Source organism: Brachionichthys hirsutus, chromosome 15 (genome assembly GCF_040956055.1).
Source record: "Brachionichthys hirsutus isolate HB-005 chromosome 15, CSIRO-AGI_Bhir_v1, whole genome shotgun sequence".
Classification (NCBI taxonomy): Eukaryota; Metazoa; Chordata; class Actinopteri; order Lophiiformes; family Brachionichthyidae; genus Brachionichthys; species Brachionichthys hirsutus.
The window spans coordinates 6,343,959-6,365,256 of NC_090911.1; the positions used below are offsets into that span (position 1 = coordinate 6,343,959).

At 40.4% G+C, this 21,298-nt stretch overlaps 1 protein-coding gene across 1 annotated transcript in view; it reads right to left on the reverse strand.

Annotated features, from left to right (window-relative positions):
• The window catches only part of st18 (ST18 C2H2C-type zinc finger transcription factor), a 37,455-nt gene that overhangs the window by 9,329 nt on the left and 6,828 nt on the right, over positions 1-21,298 (reverse strand). Inside the window, exons 3-9 of the mRNA XM_068748629.1 lie at positions 9,425-9,537; positions 6,880-6,931; positions 6,059-6,089; positions 5,636-5,823; positions 1,728-2,441; positions 1,048-1,182; positions 90-180 (exon numbers count right to left, since the gene is read on the reverse strand). Of these exons, the coding sequence (XP_068604730.1) occupies positions 90-180; positions 1,048-1,182; positions 1,728-2,441; positions 5,636-5,823; positions 6,059-6,089; positions 6,880-6,931; positions 9,425-9,537 (1,324 nt within the window). The remainder of the gene's footprint in view (positions 1-89; positions 181-1,047; positions 1,183-1,727; positions 2,442-5,635; positions 5,824-6,058; positions 6,090-6,879; positions 6,932-9,424; positions 9,538-21,298) is intronic.

Below are 21,298 nucleotides of genomic sequence, written 5' to 3' on the forward strand. Positions count from 1 at the left end.
GGGGGGGAAATCAAACACATTAGACCCATAATGCAACTCATCTGTGACCACGGTGCCGATTTTCTAATGGCCCTCTCTTGCCGATGTACCTCCGGTGGGTGCTACGGTTGCTGTTGACATGTCCTCTTCCTGTGCAGCCAGGTGTGGGGCACTTGAGGACGTTTTCATGCATGGCCAGGACTGAGGAGACGAGGACAGAAAGAGGAGATGAGCTCAGAGAGAAAGACATGTTGTCTCCATATTAACTCAGTCTGTAAGACACAATCAATTAAATGCAAGTCTGGAACTGTGTTTATTTTATATACACGTGCCTATTTATAAGGAAGATATCAAATATGCAGGCGTTAAATGTTGATTTATGGAACCGGTTAGTACATTAGAGCAAAGATCCTACAGAGACAGACTCAGGAGAAAAAAAAAGGCTTCTGCCATTGTGAGGAACGCTACAAAGTAGCTGAAATGTAAATAGCTTAGTGCAAAGAGGAGCGTAATAAGACAGCTGATTATATTCTTCAAAAACAAACACGCCGTTAAAGGTCCGCTCTGTGTCCTTAGAAACTTGTTCTCTGTACATGTTCCCCAATTAGTTTGCTGGAGTTGTCTATTTATTTTTGAATGCTGCGTTAGCTCGCCCTTTGATTTTGCAAATACTGCCTCCAGTCTAAAAGCATGCGCTTTTTTGAAAAAGTTAATTACTTTTTTTTTTGTTCCTTTTGTAACATTACTGTTTAATGTTGAATGTTTTCTGAGTTACATTGAAATGACTTGACAATCGCCAATGTGGGGTGTGTGTGTGTGTGTGGAGGGGGGTTTAGCATTCAAACATTTCAACGCTACGAGAGAGAAAAACATTTACATTTATTTGAAAAGTTTAATACACATCTTAGAATTGAACTAAATGTATAAGCGGGTCTTTCTTGTCTTTGGGTCTGAGCTAAAAGGATTTTTAATTACTGTGACTGCCTGTAAAACACTAACATTTGCAGTTTTTAGTATGAATCCTCCTTTATGTCGGCATCGCTACACAGAACCGCGTGTTGCACTCACTCTCTGGAGGCACTCGGACTTTGTGAGGACACCCAGACAGGCTCCTGTGGTGCGGATAAAGGCCGGTCACATGACCTGTGCCATCACAGCCTGGAGTCGGACACTTGATATCCCTTTTATCTGTTCGTGGAGAATCTTCAGACAGCAAAACAAGTTTTTCAAAATTAAATATATAAAACACAACAGTGGAACTTGTCGCCTAATCCTACAAAGCAGAGTGTTTTCTGTCGAGGAATGTAAAAAACAACTGAGACATGCTACACTTGTCCTCCGCAGCGTACGCAGGTCAACAGGCTGAAATATCATGCAAAGCAAAAACGCATCTATTAAGCTGTCACTTTAGTTACGGCTGCAGTTCAACACAGAGCATTCGCTTCTTAATGCGCTTCCATCGAAAGATTACATCTGGGATTACACATTTATCTGCAGTTATTTGAAGAATCAGAGGAAAACATGAGAGGTACTTTAGGAGGATTTAAGACTTTTTGGTCACGGTTAAATATCCAGCAGATTCCTATCAGAATCCAAAATTAGTTGCAATTCTATCAGGAATTTTGGTTCTTCTGTATTTGACTCTGTTTCTATCAATATATGATTCACAGAAGTGCAAACTGGTTTCTTTCCAGACTGCTAACCTTCGGTTTTCATTGATAATACACCCTTCACATTTCTATAGTCACCTTTTCCTCCATGATAGTTGAGTCTGCTGTCCATTTCCATCATCCGGTGGTGCCTTCTTTCATGAGTCATCTGCTCCATGAGGAAGCGGTCCATCTCCCTGTAGGCATGGTGCAGCACCTGCCTCTGCTCTGTCTGCAGAGCGATGGCCTGCTCCAACAGGCTGAAGTTCAGCCGCCCTCGGCTCATTTCGAGGCCTCTTTCGTGAAGGCCCAGAGCCCAGGTGTCCAGTCGAGGCGGCCTTTCGCCCTCCACCTCCCCGTCACTGTCCTCCTCTGCAGGTAGTGGCCTGTATCTTAGAGATTCTGCCTGAAAGATACTCGCCCTACCGATTAGACCACCCAGTTCTGAGTGAGGTTCGTCTTTCAAGTGGCCGTTCCTGGCAGAGAGTTCGTCGGAGGCTCTGGAGGGGCTGCAGATGGAGCCATTCACCTTGGCAGGCAGAGACAGCGGCTCCCACTCAGCCTCCCTCATGTCATCATATGGAATCTGAGGCGACGACATACCGCTCGCCCTGTCCTTACTTTGGTCTTCTTCTTCGTTATTGAGATGCTCCTCATCATCTTCATCTGTTAGGTGTCCAGATGTGTCCGGCTCATGCTGCGGTGAGCCATTTGATGTAACATCTGACCATCCCAGAGAATCACTGGATCTTGCTGCTGCGTCGTAGCAGCCAGTCTGGTTGGTGACTCCAATGATTAGACTTAAGTTTCCATCTGAAAACAACAAGAACACACTTGTTATTTTCTGTGCTTTCAACACTTGGGCAAACACGTTCTTCGTCTCATGTAGGATAAGAATTCTATGTTCTTGATAATCCTCTCCAAATCCTTTAAAGGTTTTAGATTTTCTCTTACTTCTTTTTACAAATAATATGTTGAGGAAAAACATGTTTTTTTTAAAAATAATATTCTGGAGGATTAATAAAAACATGTGCAATGGAAATGATAATACTGGGGTTTAAAGATTTTCAAGCATATACTACAGTTTTTGTGATAGTTGAACATGAAATCTGTAGATTAGAAACACAATACTCTATTTCCTCCTCCTCCTCCTCCTGCTCCTCCATCATCTTCTTCTTTTTCTGTAATTCCAATTGGAGCAAACCCCCCAATGTAGTTTTAAGACTATGAGATATAAGATTATAAATGGATTTGGGTTGACTACGATCACTGGTTTTTAATTAGTCATGTATTTTGAAGTGCAAGTTAAACAGCAGCATGTTATCAAGTCAAACCTGATTTAAACCCCCCCCCCCCAAAAAAATTGTTTCGAGGAAGGAGAACAGGGAAAGAAAAGAGGATTCTTGAAAACACATTTGAAGAAATAGCAAATGTGTGGGGTGAAATCTCTGTAAGCTGCTTCTGTCTGCGTGACAGAACATGGTTAAAACAAAAAAAAAACTGACCATGAAGAGTCCACAAGAGCGTGCAAGCTGGAAAACAAATTATATTTAATTTAATTAATTAATTTTTTTATTTTTGCAGATGGAATTGGCTGAAAAACCTTTTCAATTGCAATGAAAATCCGAATTGTCGACTAACAAAGAATGTTTTTGATTTAGAAAGTAATTTGTCCATCATTTAAGGTGCTTTTCTAAAAAACATGAGTTGCAGTTTATGCTATATGAAGAATAATTATTGCAGATATTAAAATATATGGATTTATTCTACAATTTGACCCTTGTTTGGTATTTTATTTATTTATGTAAGAGAGCTTAAATAATCTAATTTGCATTGACCTTATTCGTCTATATTTTTTTGCATAAACCATGAAATCCCGTCTCACAGAGAGAAAGATTGTGGGAATCCTCACTCTATGAAAGCCTGACCAGCGGAAAAGACAAAGAGGGTTAGGTTTATCCCTAAAAATGCATCTGAAACAAGACTTTATTAACAACTCTGATTATATTAAGTCATGCCTAGTGATTAACAAATGAAAGCTACCAACTCAATTTATTTAGCAACATCCCTCTCGAGCCTCCAAAACCTAACTTATAGTCGATTAAGGCTTTTTGAGGGTTTTAACTTTCAGCGAGCTGGACTTTATCCTCTTAAGTGGCTAGACACCAAAATCAAAAGTGGGCTCTGACAGGCTGAGGAGACAGATAGATGTGGATTGTGAGAATCAGATCGCACACTGTTGAGGATGATACAGATATAGGAATTATCAGACAGTGACGACTCATTAATGGGAGCAGCACACAACTTAATCCTCACCAAAAGAGCTTAAACATATAGTATGTAGCACTAGCACAATTATGCCTTAAAAAAAAAAAGTAAATATATGAGTTGTACATTATTAAATCTGCATCTCTATTCGGGATGTCGACACATATTTACATTTATAAGGAAAGCAACACAGATTTTGTTCCATCAAGATGGACTCCCTGGCCTGACATAGCCACATACAATCAGACAAACACACACACTCACACACACAGGCACACCTACACACCTACAAACACACACACACACACACACACATACAAAGAGACACAGAAGTGAGGAAAAAAGGGAAAGAGATGGAGGGAAAAAACTTGGATCCCTGCGGTGGTTTGTGTGTTGGAACAGGTGAACAGTTTGTACTCCAGAATAGCCATTACCAGCTCTCTGCAGCAGGGCTGCAGTTGGCTGGAGCTGGAACGAGAGGCTTAGTTTTCCCCTTTTTTTGTTAAAATGCAGATATGACCAGCTTCCTACTGCAAAATAAAATAACAAAAATACATTCTCACTGCCTCCAGTCCACTTATAATTTTTTTGTTTTTCCACAGACAATACCCCCACCCCGAATCTGACAATAACAATAACAACAACAAACAACAAAATATGTTCTGAAATTGATCATCAGTGTAACCACCTCTTCTTTCTTTTTTTTATGTACTGCAGCAATTTGTTTTGTTTTAAAGCAATCCACCGAATATCAGGTTCTAATAAAGCAAATATGCAGCAGTCATTGAGTGATGAATAAAAAAAAGGCAAGTGTCTACAATACACAACAACAAAGGCGAAAACTGATGATGCACACTGAATTACTTTGATAATTGTAATGTAATATGAACCCAGGAAACAAATAAATTCCATTTCCAATGAATCCACACAATTCAGTGAGCTACTCTCCTGGTCCATTTAACTACACACATGTGTACTATAATGAGCTGTAGACATTATGCCTAATTATGTATTAGACTCCGTTAGACGGCCTAACAAAAGCTTTTGAAAGGGACAATTACGTTTGTTGCTTAGTGACATCGTTAAAAATATACCAAATCAGTGCAGATTATATTGGGCGAAAATACACACCACGATCCTTGTTGCCAAAATGCACAAAATGCAATTCATTAGGAAAAACATTTTTGTTCCTGAAAAGGACAATGGCATAAGTGAAAATAAAACATTTGCTGATTAAATGTTCGTGGGGTTCAGCAAAGTCTTTGTGAAAATAAAACTGTTGAACACCAGCGCATCAGCCGAGCGACGCTGACGCCTCATTTCGCTTTCACAATGGGCAACTTCAATAAAAATTCAGCTTGAAAGAATGGAGGAAGTTTAATTTAAATCAAAGTGAACTGGTACACTCCCCCCCATTCAGTTTTCCATTCTATGGATTCAATGGGGTTTGAACTGCCTATTGAAGGAGGACAGATGAGGGGTCTGAAATCTGGCCTCATCAAAGAGAGGGTAAAGCCACGCCAGAAATATCATGGCCGATCAGCTGTCAAAACTTCAATTTGTGGACGTGAGACGCAACTAATGTGGACCCAGCAGTGCCGTCTTTCACTTCCACTGCACAATGACTGCGGCTGCTGGGTGATGGCAGAGGGAGGGAAATATGAATGCAACAGATGGGATTTTAAAATTCAGCGTCAATTGTTCATCAAAACAGACAAAACAACAGGACATCTGTTTACCTGCTGGAGTGTCAATGTTCCTCAGCTCTTCTTTGTCCTGTGGCGATGCCAGGTCCTCACTCTCCACTTCACATGCCTCGCTGGGGCTGTAGTGGCGGGGCTTCATCAGCAGGGACTTTCTCTTGTTGACGGGGGCGCCCTGCACCCCTTCCTGAGCACTCCTCTTCCTCGCCATGGACCCATATGGGCTGCAGGGGAGGGTGGGACAGACCAAAAAAAAAAAGAAAGAAAAAAAAAGCACAGCCGGGTCAACAAAGGATTCAGTGTGGCTCACATGAAGGGACCAGCCATTAACATTTGAGAGGGTTAAAGTTCTCAGAGTCACAGGCTATAATCTGGAAGGACCCTATTTCATCTAAGCCATGGATGCTGAAAAAAAAAACAAGAAGACATTTGTGGGTTGATGGGGTTATAAAACTTCACCTGTGAGTCTCTGCGATGCCATCGGCCAGTCCTGGGAAATAAAGGCCAAAAAGAAGAGATCAAAATTCATGTTTACATTTCCACTGCAGTAGCACAGCATCTGTCCACAAATCAGTCTTCAAAGCTTTAGGGCGACGCAATTCTTTTCAGCTAATAAATTCTTTTTTTTTTTACAATCTCCTGTACATATTTGTTTTGCCGATAATGTCTTAGGGATGACACCACCTGGTTTAATACTACTCGACACTGCTTTTGCTGGTCCTCTTTTGCACTGTCGTGCTGTGCATAAGGATGGAGAAGTGGTCTCCTCATTGATCTGAACAGCTTTTAACTCAGTCGACTCCGACGCCAACGGCAGCTCATCCTTTGACAGCGTGATCCAAAAGGGTAAATCTTTTTTTTTTTTTTTTCCCAGAGGCCTGCGTGCAACTCATTCACAAGTTCTGCCCCTACTTCCATGGAGCACTGGCAATAAAAAAAAAAAAGCCTTTCCATGAATTTTTCCGTATCTAGTAATAGTTCTGGCGAGGAGAGGACGTCCTTGGAGGCCGGGAACAAACGAATAATGACATATCCAGTCTAGAGGTTTTCAATCACGCAATAGGTACACACTCCTTACTTAATTTGAGCCAGTGATTTAATGAAGCTATTCCCCTCTGAATAATGCAAAGGCTTGAAATTGAAAGTTATAAAGTTGGATTGTTGAACTGGTACCCCTAAACCATGACGGTAAGTGGCGTGTGTGTGTGTGTATGTGTGTGTGTGTGTGTGTGTGTGCGCGCTGATATGCAAACTAAACTAAACCTGGCGGCTGTTCTCACCTGTGCTGCTGTTACACGCCTTCAGAGTTTGTTCCTCGCCGTCAGAATCCATCTGTGAATAAAACGCGGACATGAAGTCGACAGTTTGAGTGCCACGGATTCTGTTTCTTCAATTCTTACATTCTTAGAGATTATTGTAGCTTTTTGCCCATTTAATGTGAGTAAGCCTTAAGATCCATTTCCGTCCAAAAGGCACACCACACATCATGCAAACACATGAAGTCGGATGCAGGGGAGGAAAAAAGTTTCAAAGGTGAACCAAAAAAATATATATATAATGTCACTAAATAATGACATTAAAGTAGGACCAACTCACTGTGTGTTTATATATAAATAGTTGCTAAAAATCCATCCACTCTCACTGGCTGTTGCTTGTGGGCCCCAAATAAAACCTATTAAACATAATTATTCCAGGCTGATGGTGGCGTATAGTGGTCACAGGCCAGAGAAATCTGTGAGTCATAGGATATGCTGTTACTTTCCCCTGGTAATGGGAAACATGACTCCTCTCTCTGGTTTGCTGTTGTGATTGAAGGCACTGACCTGTCATACATTTATAATAGGGGAGCAGGTGTGGCAGTGATGGACCTTAATTTCCTTTAATAAACCTTTTATGTGCCACACTCTTAATGCCACGCCGGGCCCTCAGAGGTCCTGCTCATAATAGGTTCATTACTTTTGATTACTACAGCCGATTGTGACAAACAACTCCCCAACACTATAGATTACATTCTGTAAAAATGAATGTACCTCATTAGTTTGCAACACTTCTCCACACAGATGTGTTTTAGCATATTTTTTTGGGGATACATTTGTTTTTTGTTTTTTAAAAGATAAAATGTTGCCCTCACAATCCAAGGTTAATAGCACTGATGTAAAGTAAAAGTTTAAAAAAATGATATTGTCTGTGTACCAAAATATCACAGACAACAACATAAACAGGGCGGTTTTATTTTAGCTTGCGTCAGTTGACATTTTAGGATTGTCCATCTCACGTTAGTTTGTTAAAAACAGTATTTCATCATTCAATTAGATATATGTAGACTTTCTTTTTTTTTTTTTTTTCCTTACAGGAAATAAAACATTTCTAATGATGACAACATGCTCTCACTTCATTTTACAAGGAAACCTAAATGCTACACTGCTGCCTGATTACCGGGTCCAAAATCTAAATGCGCATTTGCGTTTCGACATGTCTGACTAAGGAAAACAATAGTCTCCTTTCACAGCAGCCCCACCGACATCAAATAACAGATTTAATCAATGAAATTAAGTTTCTGTTCCATTTAGCATCTGTCTCAGAGCCTGCACTCTGAATCTGTTTGACCTGAATGGAACAGAAACAATTAGCACCGTTGATAGCGGCTCTGTTTACACCAACATTTCATGTAAAATGGCTGCTGGGGTGTATTTTGGACGGCAGCTCACCATCTTTAAGTCAGACAGGAAGGATGGAAAGATTCTTCTGACAGCGCTGCCCTTTAAAGTGTGTGCATTTCTGACTTAAACAATTTCTGAATGTAACACGTTTCCATTATTATTATTATTATAATCAGATACCATATTATTGCTTTTTATACAGGTTGCTATTCAAGGTATGTACAGCATACTGTATACACATTTCCTACATTTTTATAACATATTATAAAGCAGCTATAGGCAGATATGTGTTAATAAAATAAAGTGGTAATGGAAATATGTCAAAAGGATTGCTCTTAAATACATAATATACACTCACACCTACATGACGGTGAGTTAAGAGCAATACTTTGATTACTGATATATATATATAAATGGTCCCAATCCAGCATAATAATCTTATAATATAGAAGAACAGTGCAAATACAGGACGATAACAGACTTGTGTGCTTCAAGTGTTTCTCTATGTGATTATTTTCAGTTTCATCCCTTCAAATTGAATCATGTTGTGTTTTAGATAAAATGAAGTGTGTTTTCAGCTGCGGTCCTCTCCGCCTGTTCTTTGGCATAACAATTTGTAGAGTTGCCAAATACTCACATAAAATATTGTAAAAAAAAAAAGAGATGGGCTCAGGTATACAAAAGTCAGCTCCCGAAATGAGCATGCTCAGAATAAAATTTCGTTTTCAGAAACAGATTTTTACTTTTCATTATCGACAAGCAAAGTGGAGGGTCATGCTTTATTGTACATGTAATGAGTTTTTAGATACAGTTTTCACACAGGCATTTGAAGAGTAATAAGAACACAGAATAATATGTTTTAATTTTTATCCAAAATAAAATTCTATGGGTCTTTCACACCTCATCATAAGTCTGTAAACCGGGCATTTTATCACAAATCCGGCTGAGGTGAGTCGGCAGCAAAAAGAAACCATCTGAGCTTTACCTTTCCAATAGTATGTTATCATCCAGCCTCCCACAACTCACATGTAAAAATGGCTTTGTCTCCACTGTAATCAAAGGAGCAGTGATACTCCAACACACTGGTACACAAGCATAGTTCCAGTGGCATAATCGTCTTGCATTAAGAGTCTAAACTGTGTATAAATCCCATCAGATTATTTACCGTTGACTGTAGTCTTCTGAGCGCTCTGTTGGATAAGATGCCAGAGCCACACTGTCCACTTTGGTTGATGCTTTCACACTTATCTCTCAGGAAGTGGTCGCGTAATTCATTATCTAAAACAGAGGAAAAGAAACAGACAGACACAGATGAAATAAAATCTGTTAATTGTTTATTTCTTATCAATTCAGGAATCAGCTCAACTGTCTGCCTGGAGATTATTGGCTTTTAATAACCTAGCGAAACAGACATGGCCCATCTACTGAGAAAGAGGAGGAAGGAGAATAATATTAATACCTCACATGGAATAAGGAACACGGTGTAAATTGATTACTTGACAGAGATCAACTTGCTTGCGTCTAATTAATACAAAACATCCAAGAGGGAAAACAAGGGTGAACACAATGAGTACATTAAGCCTCTTCACTTCACAGATCTTATTATGGAATTATTTATTTTTGACTTGAAAAAAAGGAACATCTTTTTAATTAGAGCTCACAGAGCGTTTCCCCAGAAAAACAAAAGTGGGGGGAGGGAGGAGAGGGGAGGGGTTGAGGGAGGGTTATTCACTCCGTTTCATTAGCATATATATATATAAAAAAAGACTCACTACTATTTGAGCTGGTTCGTCATCTGCTGAATCATATTTAAGCAGCCCTCCTCCTCCTCCTCCTCCTCCACCAACACCATCATCATCTTCAAACACAGACCACAAGCCCAATGCAAATAATGCTCCTCTGAGGGCTATCTTTCTGTGTCTAATGCAGATTTCTCATAGGGGGGGGGGTTGTGAGGCAATCTGATGCTTATGCTCTATGAGATTTTCTGTGTTAATCTGGCTGCTAGCTGTCCTTGAGCCCAGCTCATTTCCCTCTAACCCCATCTGCTTGCATTCCCACCACAGAGGAGATAATGGGCTGAGACTGGGAGTAGGAAAAGAGAGAGACCTTCCCAGTCCAGCAATCATGAATAACCATTGCCTTGCACCATTATCAGAGAGGCTGGACGCAAGATGAGATGGTGGAGGGGAAATATCTGTAAAACACCCCAGCGCTGCTGACATCACTGTAGCAACACTATTTATTATATATATTATTATTATTATTATTATTATATAATACCTTATTAATACTGTGCAGCTGCTGTGGACATTCATCACTGACCTTGAGTCTTTGTGCCCCCTTCTTTGCAGCTTATCCGTGCACTTGGGATGCTCTCATGTAATTAACACAGACGTTATTGTGATGAAGTAAAAAAAAAAAAAAAAAAAAGAAAAACTCACCGGCACTGAACTGATACCTCATCTTGGAACCAATAAAATAGGCCAGACTAGCAAAGTAAGATTCTGGAGACCATAAAATTAATTACATTATTTACATTTCCTTCAGATAGTTGGGGGGGTATAGGCGAGAGAGGCAAATGAGATTACACAAAATAAGATTCCAAAATGCTGCACGGTAAAGCAACCAAATGTTATGATTAGATTAGTCTCTTAATGTAATTACTGTCTGAGGTTGTGCGTGGAAACAAGGCACGCATGAAAATAAATAAATAAGATAAAAATAAAAATAAATAAATAAAAACAGGACGTCTTAACTGATTCCCATTCTTTTCTCCAGGGACATCTTACTCTTAACCTTTCCTCAACAGTATCATTGTGAATTATAGAGAACGGATGGATGCTCTGTGCAAGGTCACTGTCTGGTGTGTGCACCCCCCTTGTTTTTGTTTCCTTTACCAGAAGCACACTGAGTGAAGGGTTAAAACTGGAATGGATTTAATTATGGAATGAATGGAATTATAATGCGCCTGCAGCAAGTTTTCCTCCTTATTTATTAAAGCAGCTGATGGGCCAGGTTTGATGAGCCACTTCTGCCATAATTGAGTCATCACACAAAGAGGGTTCTTCGCATTCAGAGAGGTTTTATCAGCAGCAAACAGACCTGATTACTGGCAATTACACTCTGATCTAGGGGAAAGGGAAAAAAGGGTAAATGTGCAGGGTAACTTCTGTGTTTATAGTTTACCCCGGGAATAATTTTCACATTAATTCTACATGCTAAGTGTTTTCTGTTTGTGTATAATAAAGAGCAAAATAACGGCAGGAGATGGCACCTTTTGCTTTCATATTTCCTTGTAATGAATTATTGAGGCTATAGGGAGCTGATGGTAATTTACCCTATAGTGCACTTGGGTTGTGCTGAGAACCAGCCAGCCAAAAAGGTTGAAGGCTAAAGGTGAGCGGAAGGAATATACCTGCACGGAAAGAGCTTGTGTAAAAATGTATACATAAAGCAGTCGATCGCTTCTGCCACTTTTCACTGAGATGTAAATGAGCTTATGGTCAGTAAATTAAGTTCTGCTCTGAGATTAAAATCAGCTTCTGTTTAGGGAGTATTTAGATTAGCAACTTTTATTTCATGGGCTTTTATTTTAAGGTGACAAGGGACGTTGCACGCCTGAATACCAGCTGCACATTAGAATTGTTGCTGAGATATATTAAAGAAGTGCAAAAGCGGAAATGTGGGATGTGTACCTTATATTAAAATAGTTTTCACACAATTTGTAGATAGCTACATACATACTGCCATTTTCAACACTGGAGGTTTTACTTTGTTTGTTCCGCAAAATTATTTATGTTTAAAATGATTAATTACTATTTAAGGTACATTAGAGAGTGAACAGCCTTTTAATACCTGCACTTTAAGTATGAAAATAATCAATTTAGTGCAATCCATAATTCATCGAAAGAAAAAGATTTAACTTTTATCAAAGTGAAATTAAAAATGTCTTTTTTTCTCCCCCATTTTTTTTGCGAGCATTGCATTGCACACAGTAGAGACAGCAAAAAAAAAAACTGCGATTTCAGATATGACAACCTCACAGCTACCCTGACGGCCAAGCTAAGTGTTTGTGCCTTTTGCCAAAGTACTTTTATAGAGGAGCGTATTGGCATCTTATCTCTTCTCCAAGACAGAGATACTTCAATAAAAGAACACCGCTCACTGAATTCTTAACAGACAATTAGTAGCCTGGCTCGCCGCTATCGCTTCAATGATTTGTTATGATGGCATAACTACAGGGGAAACTTGTTATTGGACGGAGTTAGCAAGAGTCCCATGAAAGAGTCAGATGGTGACACCTATGCCGAGGTGATTTATGAATCTTCTAATCATCTTCCAAAGTCATCCCAAAGCCTTCCGCTCTAAATTGAGTTCACCTGGAGCTGGACCACACAGAGACACCAAGTCCAGATTATTTCTTCTGACATCAAAGAGCCAATTTCTTTTTTTTTGACCAAATTTACGGTGCTTTTAGTTCCCTTAACGTATGAAAAGGGCCAAGATGATATGCTATTTTATTCGTGAGTTTCAATCCAATTAAGAGCACCAAAATATCGCGACAAATAAAGTCTTCTCGACGCTACTCCATGAAGCGATGGCTTAGTAAACGGAGTGGCAGATGATTTGCCCACTGGCCCGTCTCCAGTCTGCCAAACTGTTCTCATGTCAGTTTCAATCCTTCAAGTCTGTCTTGACCATCTTTTTTCAAACCTGTCTAATTTGGGGACAGGTGTTTGGGGGGGGGGGGGGGGGGGCTTCCAGCCCTGCTGCAACAATGAGTGGCGTAATCCTGCTTATTGTTTGTGTCCAGGAAGGCCCTTTCATGGAGGAGGTTGCCTGAATGCTACCAGGTGGTCTGCAATTTGGCGAAATGTAGTAACCATTCCAGCTAATCCCCCCCAACCCCCCACCCCTTGTCACAAAAGGCAGGTCTCCGGTGCTCCGGGGGGGCTCTCCAGGGTGAAGGGAAAAGTTTACCTCGTACACACAGTGTCTGAAAGGAGTCATGGACTCGAGCAGTGATTCCTAATCAGATTGCACTGAAGTGAACAGCTCGCATGGCAGCTGTAGTTTTCCCAGGGTTAATTACCTTTCACTGCTCTCTCTAAATGAGTCAGCTGTTCCTGTCATTAAACAACTCCACTCTATCTCTGCTCCTCTGTCCTCCACACACATGTGCACACGGGTGTGCGTGTTCACACAAACACACACATACACACACACACACGCACACCAACCGTTGTTGTTTTTTCATTATATTTTAAAGTACTGGTTATGGTTATCAAGCAAACGGCAATTAAGACGTTAATTATTTGAACGTGCGTATCGTTGAAATGAAGGTTGCGGTTTTATTTAGGCTACTGATCTTTATGCAGATAGAAGCCCCTATTCCCAGTACGACCCCCACCCCCAACCCAAAAATAATACCAATCTGGCAAGGTCCAGCCCCTTTCGTACTAATTGAGTCTATATAGGAAGCAAACGTGGTCACGTGTGCACGCAAGCAAACACAAAGCGTGAGGGAGAATGCACAGATTCACATGCATGCACACAATCGCAGAGTCCAGCTCTGATAGAGTTATGCTGTCATCAATTCTGAACAATCTGTCTGCTTACTGAGCTCAGTGGCTTAGGATGTTGGGGGGAGTTTTAAGTGATTTTTGCCACTGTATGGTAAAATCCCTCGGCCACCTGGATTACAAACTCTAGTCCTTTAACTCATGCCAGTATAAATCCGTGTTAACTCGGATTTACCTCTGGCATATGAATTCTCAATCTGCGTAAGCTTTGTTTGGAATGAGTCGGACATAAGTATTTTGTGCAGCGAGGATGCCCACTGGTGAATTCTTGTTTCTGTGAAACACACGCCGGGAGAGAGAGTTCGTCACCGAGTTGCATGTCAGAATAACCAGAAAAGCCTCGAGAGACGCTTTATTACACCCTCGAGGTGAGGGCCTCTGCAGCCAATCACAGCCGGGCGGAAGCGTGAGACGCCGCGCCGTGAAATCTGCGTCGGCGCAGTGACTGAACTCACAGCCGTATGCCGTGGTCAAGAGTTTAATCGGATTCCTTAAACCGGGATTCTGCTTTACTTATTGTCAGACAAACATTATTTGCTCAGTTGTTCAAACAACGAGCCCCCGCCTGCTCCCAAAGCGATCATGATAAAATAAAATATGGCATGAGCAGCCTGGAGGATCTAAATTAAGTATTATCCAATATCCATACAATCTCTCCCACTCACACATTCACGCATACGTGCACGTCCAGGCAAGCACAGTTAAGCCAGACTATTTTGTACTTAAAAGGTTAGCGGGACTGTTTTGTGAGTTTGATCCAAGCTTGCCAAATCAGCAGATGGTCCATGAATATGATTATTTATGCATCAATAATAGAAGTAATCTTCACCAAAATGTAAATTTAACTTAAGTCCTGGGTTTAATATATCATTATGGACTTTTAACAGACTTTCCAGCCGGACAGTGGAGCAAGATTTAAGCTAATGCACTTAAAAAATATGTATCACAGAAATCACTAATGATGCTATAATCAGAGATCAAAAAGAGGCGTCCCAGATAACACGGGAGATTTCCGCACAGCGTTTCAAATGTGTCAAATCCACAACTAATAACTTTTAATGATTTTTTATTTTATTTTTTATATTTTAAACCATTCAGCAATCAATAGCAATAGAGTCCGGATGCTTGAAGACATCCTCCAGCGCTGCCATGCTGTGTTAGATATTGCAGCGATTTTTAGATAAATCCTTGGACCACACTGAGTAAATAAAAAAAATCAAGTCAAGTCAGTGAAGTGCACGAGGAAGAGCAAAGGAAAGAAGAGTGAGCAAGGAGAGAGAGGGAGAGAGCAGGAGTGCAAAGAGAAATAGAGAAGAAAAGTTTCAGCAGCTATTCTGATATTTCAGATTTCTATTATTCTGAGTCACATAGAACAGCATCGCTGCTACTGACCCTTCCATGAAGCGTCTTATCTCAGCCTGAGGCTCTCGCAGCACGTCCTCACACTGACAAACAGAATCACTTGTCATCCACATCTAAATGCACTCATGTTAACATGTCCGACAGGGCAGAATCACAAGCTCGACTTACCATGCCCCCTTTAGCCTTTGTTTTGCATCTCATAATGACGTCTGCTGAAGAGACGGAGCAGAAGGATGTCGAGGTGGGGTACAGGGTATTCCAGAGTCTCGTTGCTCAGTGTTTGGTTTGATGTGTGTGTGTGTGTGTGTGTGTGTGTGCAGGGACACTGTGATATTCACCCGAAACGCTAAGCTTTTTTCTTTTTTCTTTTTTTTTAGCCTTTGTGTCATTCACTTAACAACCAATCTCATTAGCTGCCGGGCTACAATGGGCTGAATTATTTTTTTCTGAGTAAATACACCACATGGTGACATAAAAGAAAGATTCACACCAGGAAAAAATGATTACTGGGGGGGAAAAAACAGGCTGCTACTTAAAGAAACTGGATAAGACATTTAGAGTGAGTTGCAATTATAAATGAGATTTATATTCCTCATAGTCGACGGTGAAGAGGTGTAAATACATAATTATTTGATTGTAATTACCATTAGATGGTAACAGAGCCATGTACACATAGCCTTAACTTGATACTTGGACTTTGGGTGCATATGCAATGAATATGAAGTGCAGTCTGTTTTTTTAATTTTTTTATTTTATTTAAACAAGGTATCGTAGAATTAAAATTACAATAAAAACAATAATTAAGAAAGTGGTTATTCCACAATTGTATATATGTTTAGTTCTCTTTCTGTAGTAATGGTTGGTAACACAACCACGGATCCATGTAAAATTGAAGTATTGTAAGTACTTGAAGTCATGACAGCTGTCTATAAGCATTGGGGACATGTCTATTGGCCAACTTGACCCTTGTTAGAAAACAAAACAAATACAAAAAGAGAATACCGCAGCCTGGGACTGCCGAGCCGGGTCACTGGAGATTTTCCAGACAAACGCCGCACAAGGGAGGGAAGGGGAGGGGAGGGGAGGAAGAATAAAAAGGACAGGCTCAGAATCTCATTTTAACAGACCGCACACAATCTGGGCTCCCACAGAACTATCTCTGCCTGACCGCTTTCTATTTATCCCTTATCAGTGTTTACCAACCGCTAGTTTTCTTTCATTCACACTGTGAGGCAGTTCTCTTACTATCAGTCAACAGCTGACACCGTGGAACAGCCTCAAAGGCAAGAGGAAGGGATCAAAACTAAACCAAAGCTGTTTAAACAATGCAACAGAGGAAATAAATTCATAAATCCTAATTCTTCCCAACCCACAAGGGTATAAGCAGATCCTTTATGGTTAGGCCAACAAGCAAAACTGCAGCCAATGAGGTACATTACAATCAAGGTACATTCTGAAATATATTTTCTAAAAAGGAGGCAGGCAAAAGAAATCCCATGTAATAATAATTGGGAACATCTCATAGTCTTGGCCTGTCAAGTAAATATAACTGGTCAGTAAAAGGGTTGTTCTGCTCTGGATAATTATCCTGAAAAGAAATACTTGATTCAACCCTTATAATAATAATTTTAAAATTATTATTATATATTTTTTAATTAAAGTAGAATCAAGCCATGCGCTGTGTCTGCTGAAGTATTTTATTGTAAATGTGAAAATTATGATTTGCTAGTTTTACAGTTTTTATGGTGATGATCAGTCTCCTGGAGGAACCAGCGGGAATAAAATAATAATTACACCAAATAACATATATAACATATATAATGAGTTTTGTTAAAATCCTACAAACTTAATTATATATTTGTATATTATTTAAATGAACTTGAATTAATGTGAAATTACTTATTTTATATTGTAACTGATCTCCCGTCATTGGGAAATAAATCATGGCTAGTTTTAAACCGTTCAAAGGTCTATGTAGAGAAATAAATACAGTATGAAACGATAAGGAAGCTAAAAACTAAAAAAGCATGCCGCACGCTGTTGGCTTCACATCGTTTTCCAACAGGATTCACAAAAAGCACTTTTTTTTTCTCCATAATACTGTTCAAAAGTTAAGTAATTAATTAAATTTATCCTTTCGCCAGCTGTTCAACAGCAGATGGATCGTTTCGGAGACCTCAGTAGAATTCAATCCACATAATTTATTTTCCTGGATTAACTAACTGAAGTTTGAACAGGGTGGGAAAAAAAACAAAAACATGACCGAACAGGTAACACAACGTGAATCAGACTACGTTTATAGCGAGGTTTCTGTGTGGACCTTTACTTGCTGATACTGAGTAAAATAAACCATTAGAAATCAATAGACCCCCCCCCCCCCCCCCCCCCAATACCTGAAAAGTTTTAATTCTTTGTGAGATTGAAATAGAAATAGATTGAATACTTTTTCCTGGACAGGCGTGCTTTTCTACGACGCGAGTGCAGTTTGTGCACGTTGGGCAGCAGGTACCATGGACAGCGCCTGTGGGCGAACAGAGGTTACATTTGTGTGTTGTGTAGGAACTAACGCTGCGCTTTGGAGCAGAGGGTGTGGAGCAGACAGGAATAATGGCTTATCACTGCTGTGCCACACATACATACAATGGCCTGAGCTGTGTTTATAATTAAAACAGAGCGGAGGTGTAACTCCCAGCCTGGCTTATGTGTCCTATGTCTTCATTTTATGTTCTTCAAATTACACACCAAACTTCACGGAAGGTTGGCGATAAACTTTCAGACAACGCTGTGTTATCTGTGCCCCTTTTTATTACCTTGTTTGTTGAGAGTCGTGATTAAATGGAGACCAACAAGCAGAATGACAACTGGCATATTTAATTTTTCTCATTATTGCATATTTCTGAAAAAATTCTACTGAACCTAAAAATGATTTAATTCTTCTATCAGAGAGAAATAAAAACTTAGCTGGCAAATATCACAGATGTTACTAGTTTACGCAAATATTATTGACTACCGGCTAAATCTTTATTGCTTTTGGCTCAAATACAAATTCTGAAAATTTAAAAACATGACGCAGACTTCAAGCTCACCAACTAACACCTAAACTCGGCTCTCCTTTAAAATAAAAATCCTATTTCTCTTGAGCAGTGATCAACTCAAAGGTGGGTCATCAAGTGGACTCTGAGTCATTAGCGGGCCACAAGTTAGTAAATGATGAACTTTTCCAAACAGCATCCGTCCTCCTAAATCAATAGTTCCTCTGGAGACTGTCGAGTGCTTTGGTTCCACTGAATTTGTTTAAAGTTAAGGGTTGCCCACGTATAACAAAAACTTCACTTGAAGTCTCTTGCTCCACATCCAGCATTAGCATACAGTTTTTTTAGCTTTTAGAATGCAAATAATTACAAAACAATATAAAAAGAGAATGTAATTCTTAGGCCCTGATGAATCTGTTGGGGGTTTTTTTTTATTACAAATTACCACAAAGTACAACCAAAAAATATTATTTTTTATACACAATTTTAACACAACACTACATTTAAATTGGGGGTATAGTTTAAAACTTAACCAGATTTACCGACAGCCGAAAGCAGGATGCAATAAAATACTTGACTGACTGTTCAAATATGTTATTGGAACACAGAGTCAATGTTTAAGTGCATTAGGCTCAGTGGTCTTGTATGTACAGCTGTCACAGTCAAAGCCAGAGGCAACCTGACAATGCTTTGTCTCTGCACACAATACAAACATGTGCTCTTCTAAGACAAGCTTATATGCCACACAAATGCTGTGAAATTAATCTAGATAGACAGTATCTCCTGTTATCGGGATGATCAAAAATAGGTCATGCCTCTCAAAAAAACGTTTGAGCCATTTAATCTCCTCTCAAACTGTCTGAAACCTGGACAGAAAGCTGTGTCCGCTTCGCGGCAAAGATTTCAAGAACCCTGATTTGTTATCAAGCAAACATTGTTCACCAACAGAGCAGCATTTTCCCAAAATATTTGCTGACACATTTCAAAATGTACTGCCAGCATAATGCTATTTCACGTAATACACAGAAGTGCAAGCTTATCTGCAGAATAAAGCTCTGTAAATCTGTGTAAGTTTGTCACACTCCTATTTTAGACTAGCATCTAACAGACTGAGCTAAAGGCTTGCTGCTAACATCAACGGAACGTAATATCAGTGATGGTAAATGCCGATCAAGCTGACAGTGTATTAAATAAAAAGAACTTTGACACCGACCTAGTGTTGTGATCCAAAAAGTTAGATTTTCTCCTAGTCTCTCGATGGCTGAGCTGGTGCTGCGGCTTTCAAAGGTAGTCCCCAGGAATATGACATACTGTGCCTTTGACAGCCTCGAGATAAGCACCTGCGTTCGGGTCCCTTTTTACGTCACACCTCCCCATTCACAGCCCTTCAACATGATGCACATTTGCACATCAACAGCCACCAACCCCCCCGCCCCCCTCCTCTCTCTACTCCCACATCCGCAAAACACACAAACAGGCACACAAGAAGGCAGATGTGCGCACTAGCCTCTACTCATGCGCCTTGTTCACTCACACACACACACAGGAACCACTCACACACGCAGGAACCACAGATTTGTGTGCGTTTTGAGAAAATGCAACATAGACGCCGACAAAACAGACATGGAGACACAGTCAGGGGTCATCTATTCCTTCATTTTTTTTCGCCTCCATCCATCCTTATTTATACATCAATCTTTTTTCTATTTGTTTAAGAAAAAAAACTTTCACTTGCTTTGTCATAAAAGCGGGGCATATGCCCTCCCAAGCTCCTCATACATCACTCATCATGCAAATGAGAGGGAATGTCACTCCTCAGCAGCAGATGGCCAGGGATGATAACAATGGCTCAACAGACCAGTTTCAATGTCTGCGACTTTATCGCTACGGCAACAACAAAAATAGATGATATGAAATCCTTGTCTGTTAATTTGATTTCCCCCCCCTTTTCAATGTTTCTACCTGTCAGCCTGTTTCATTTCTCCGGGACCATTTGAATGCGAAAGCTTTGTCTGTGGTTCTCTGACACAAGAAGGCTGGCTATCAGTAAAAGGCAGAGAGCTGGAAATGATTTTTGGTGACTATGGAAGGCTGCTGCCGAGCAGTTATTCAAGTAATTAGGTGTAATTCCTCCCTGTAGGCCATGTTAGCCTCTTGAGTTAGTTCATGCATTTGACAGGCCTGGATAGAGACAGGAAAAAATTAAAGGAGAAAGGGGCCTTGAGAAATCACACCAAAAAAAAGCTTTTCAAACCCTCACCCCCCCCACCCCAGCCAAAGTGATGTCACCATGCGTCCAGCTGACTCCTGTTCATACAAGCCCCTATAGCGGAGAGTAAACAGTGGAAGCGTTTAGCAAACAGGGGCCAGATTACAATGACAAAGGCGACCACACTTCTGGGTGGAGCCTGGGGCGTCGGGGGCAAGAGAAGGGGGTGGAATGGTGTAGCTCAGGATTTAAAATAAGTGATACCCAAGAGGAGCCCCCCCCCCCCCCCCCTCGCCTCCCACAAGATCCAAGCGTAGCCTTTCCCCAGCTGATGGTAGAGGCCACCCAAACATGGTTATCTGTCGGTGATACCCCCCAAACACACCCCAGTCCCGGGGGGCTGGCGCGTGAACACAATATGTAGTAATAATGTATTTTCAGCTCTTTTTTTCTCTGATTTGTGCATTTGGTTATGCAAGGCTGGGGACTCGCGGATGGGGAATATCATTATTTGAGCTTTGGCAGTTGATCATCACCTTGTTTAATGCCTCATTTGAAAGTCTAATTTATAACTGTCTTCAAGAGCCAATTCAAAGTACACGGTGAAGGAGATGTAAAGAGAGCAGACTTGCTCTGTCCCCCCACCCCCCCCCCCCCCTTTCTTCTCCATTTGTGCCTTGTGTGATTATACAAGCATATGAGAGTCAAGAACCATCTTTATCTAAGCGTCTTATCAAATAACATGTTCTCTGTTTGCTGATGCAGACAATCTCACTGTGGGGACACAACAAGCTTGTTCTAGGGATTATTATTTCATGTCCTGAGCTAGACATCAGAAAAAAAAAGAAAAA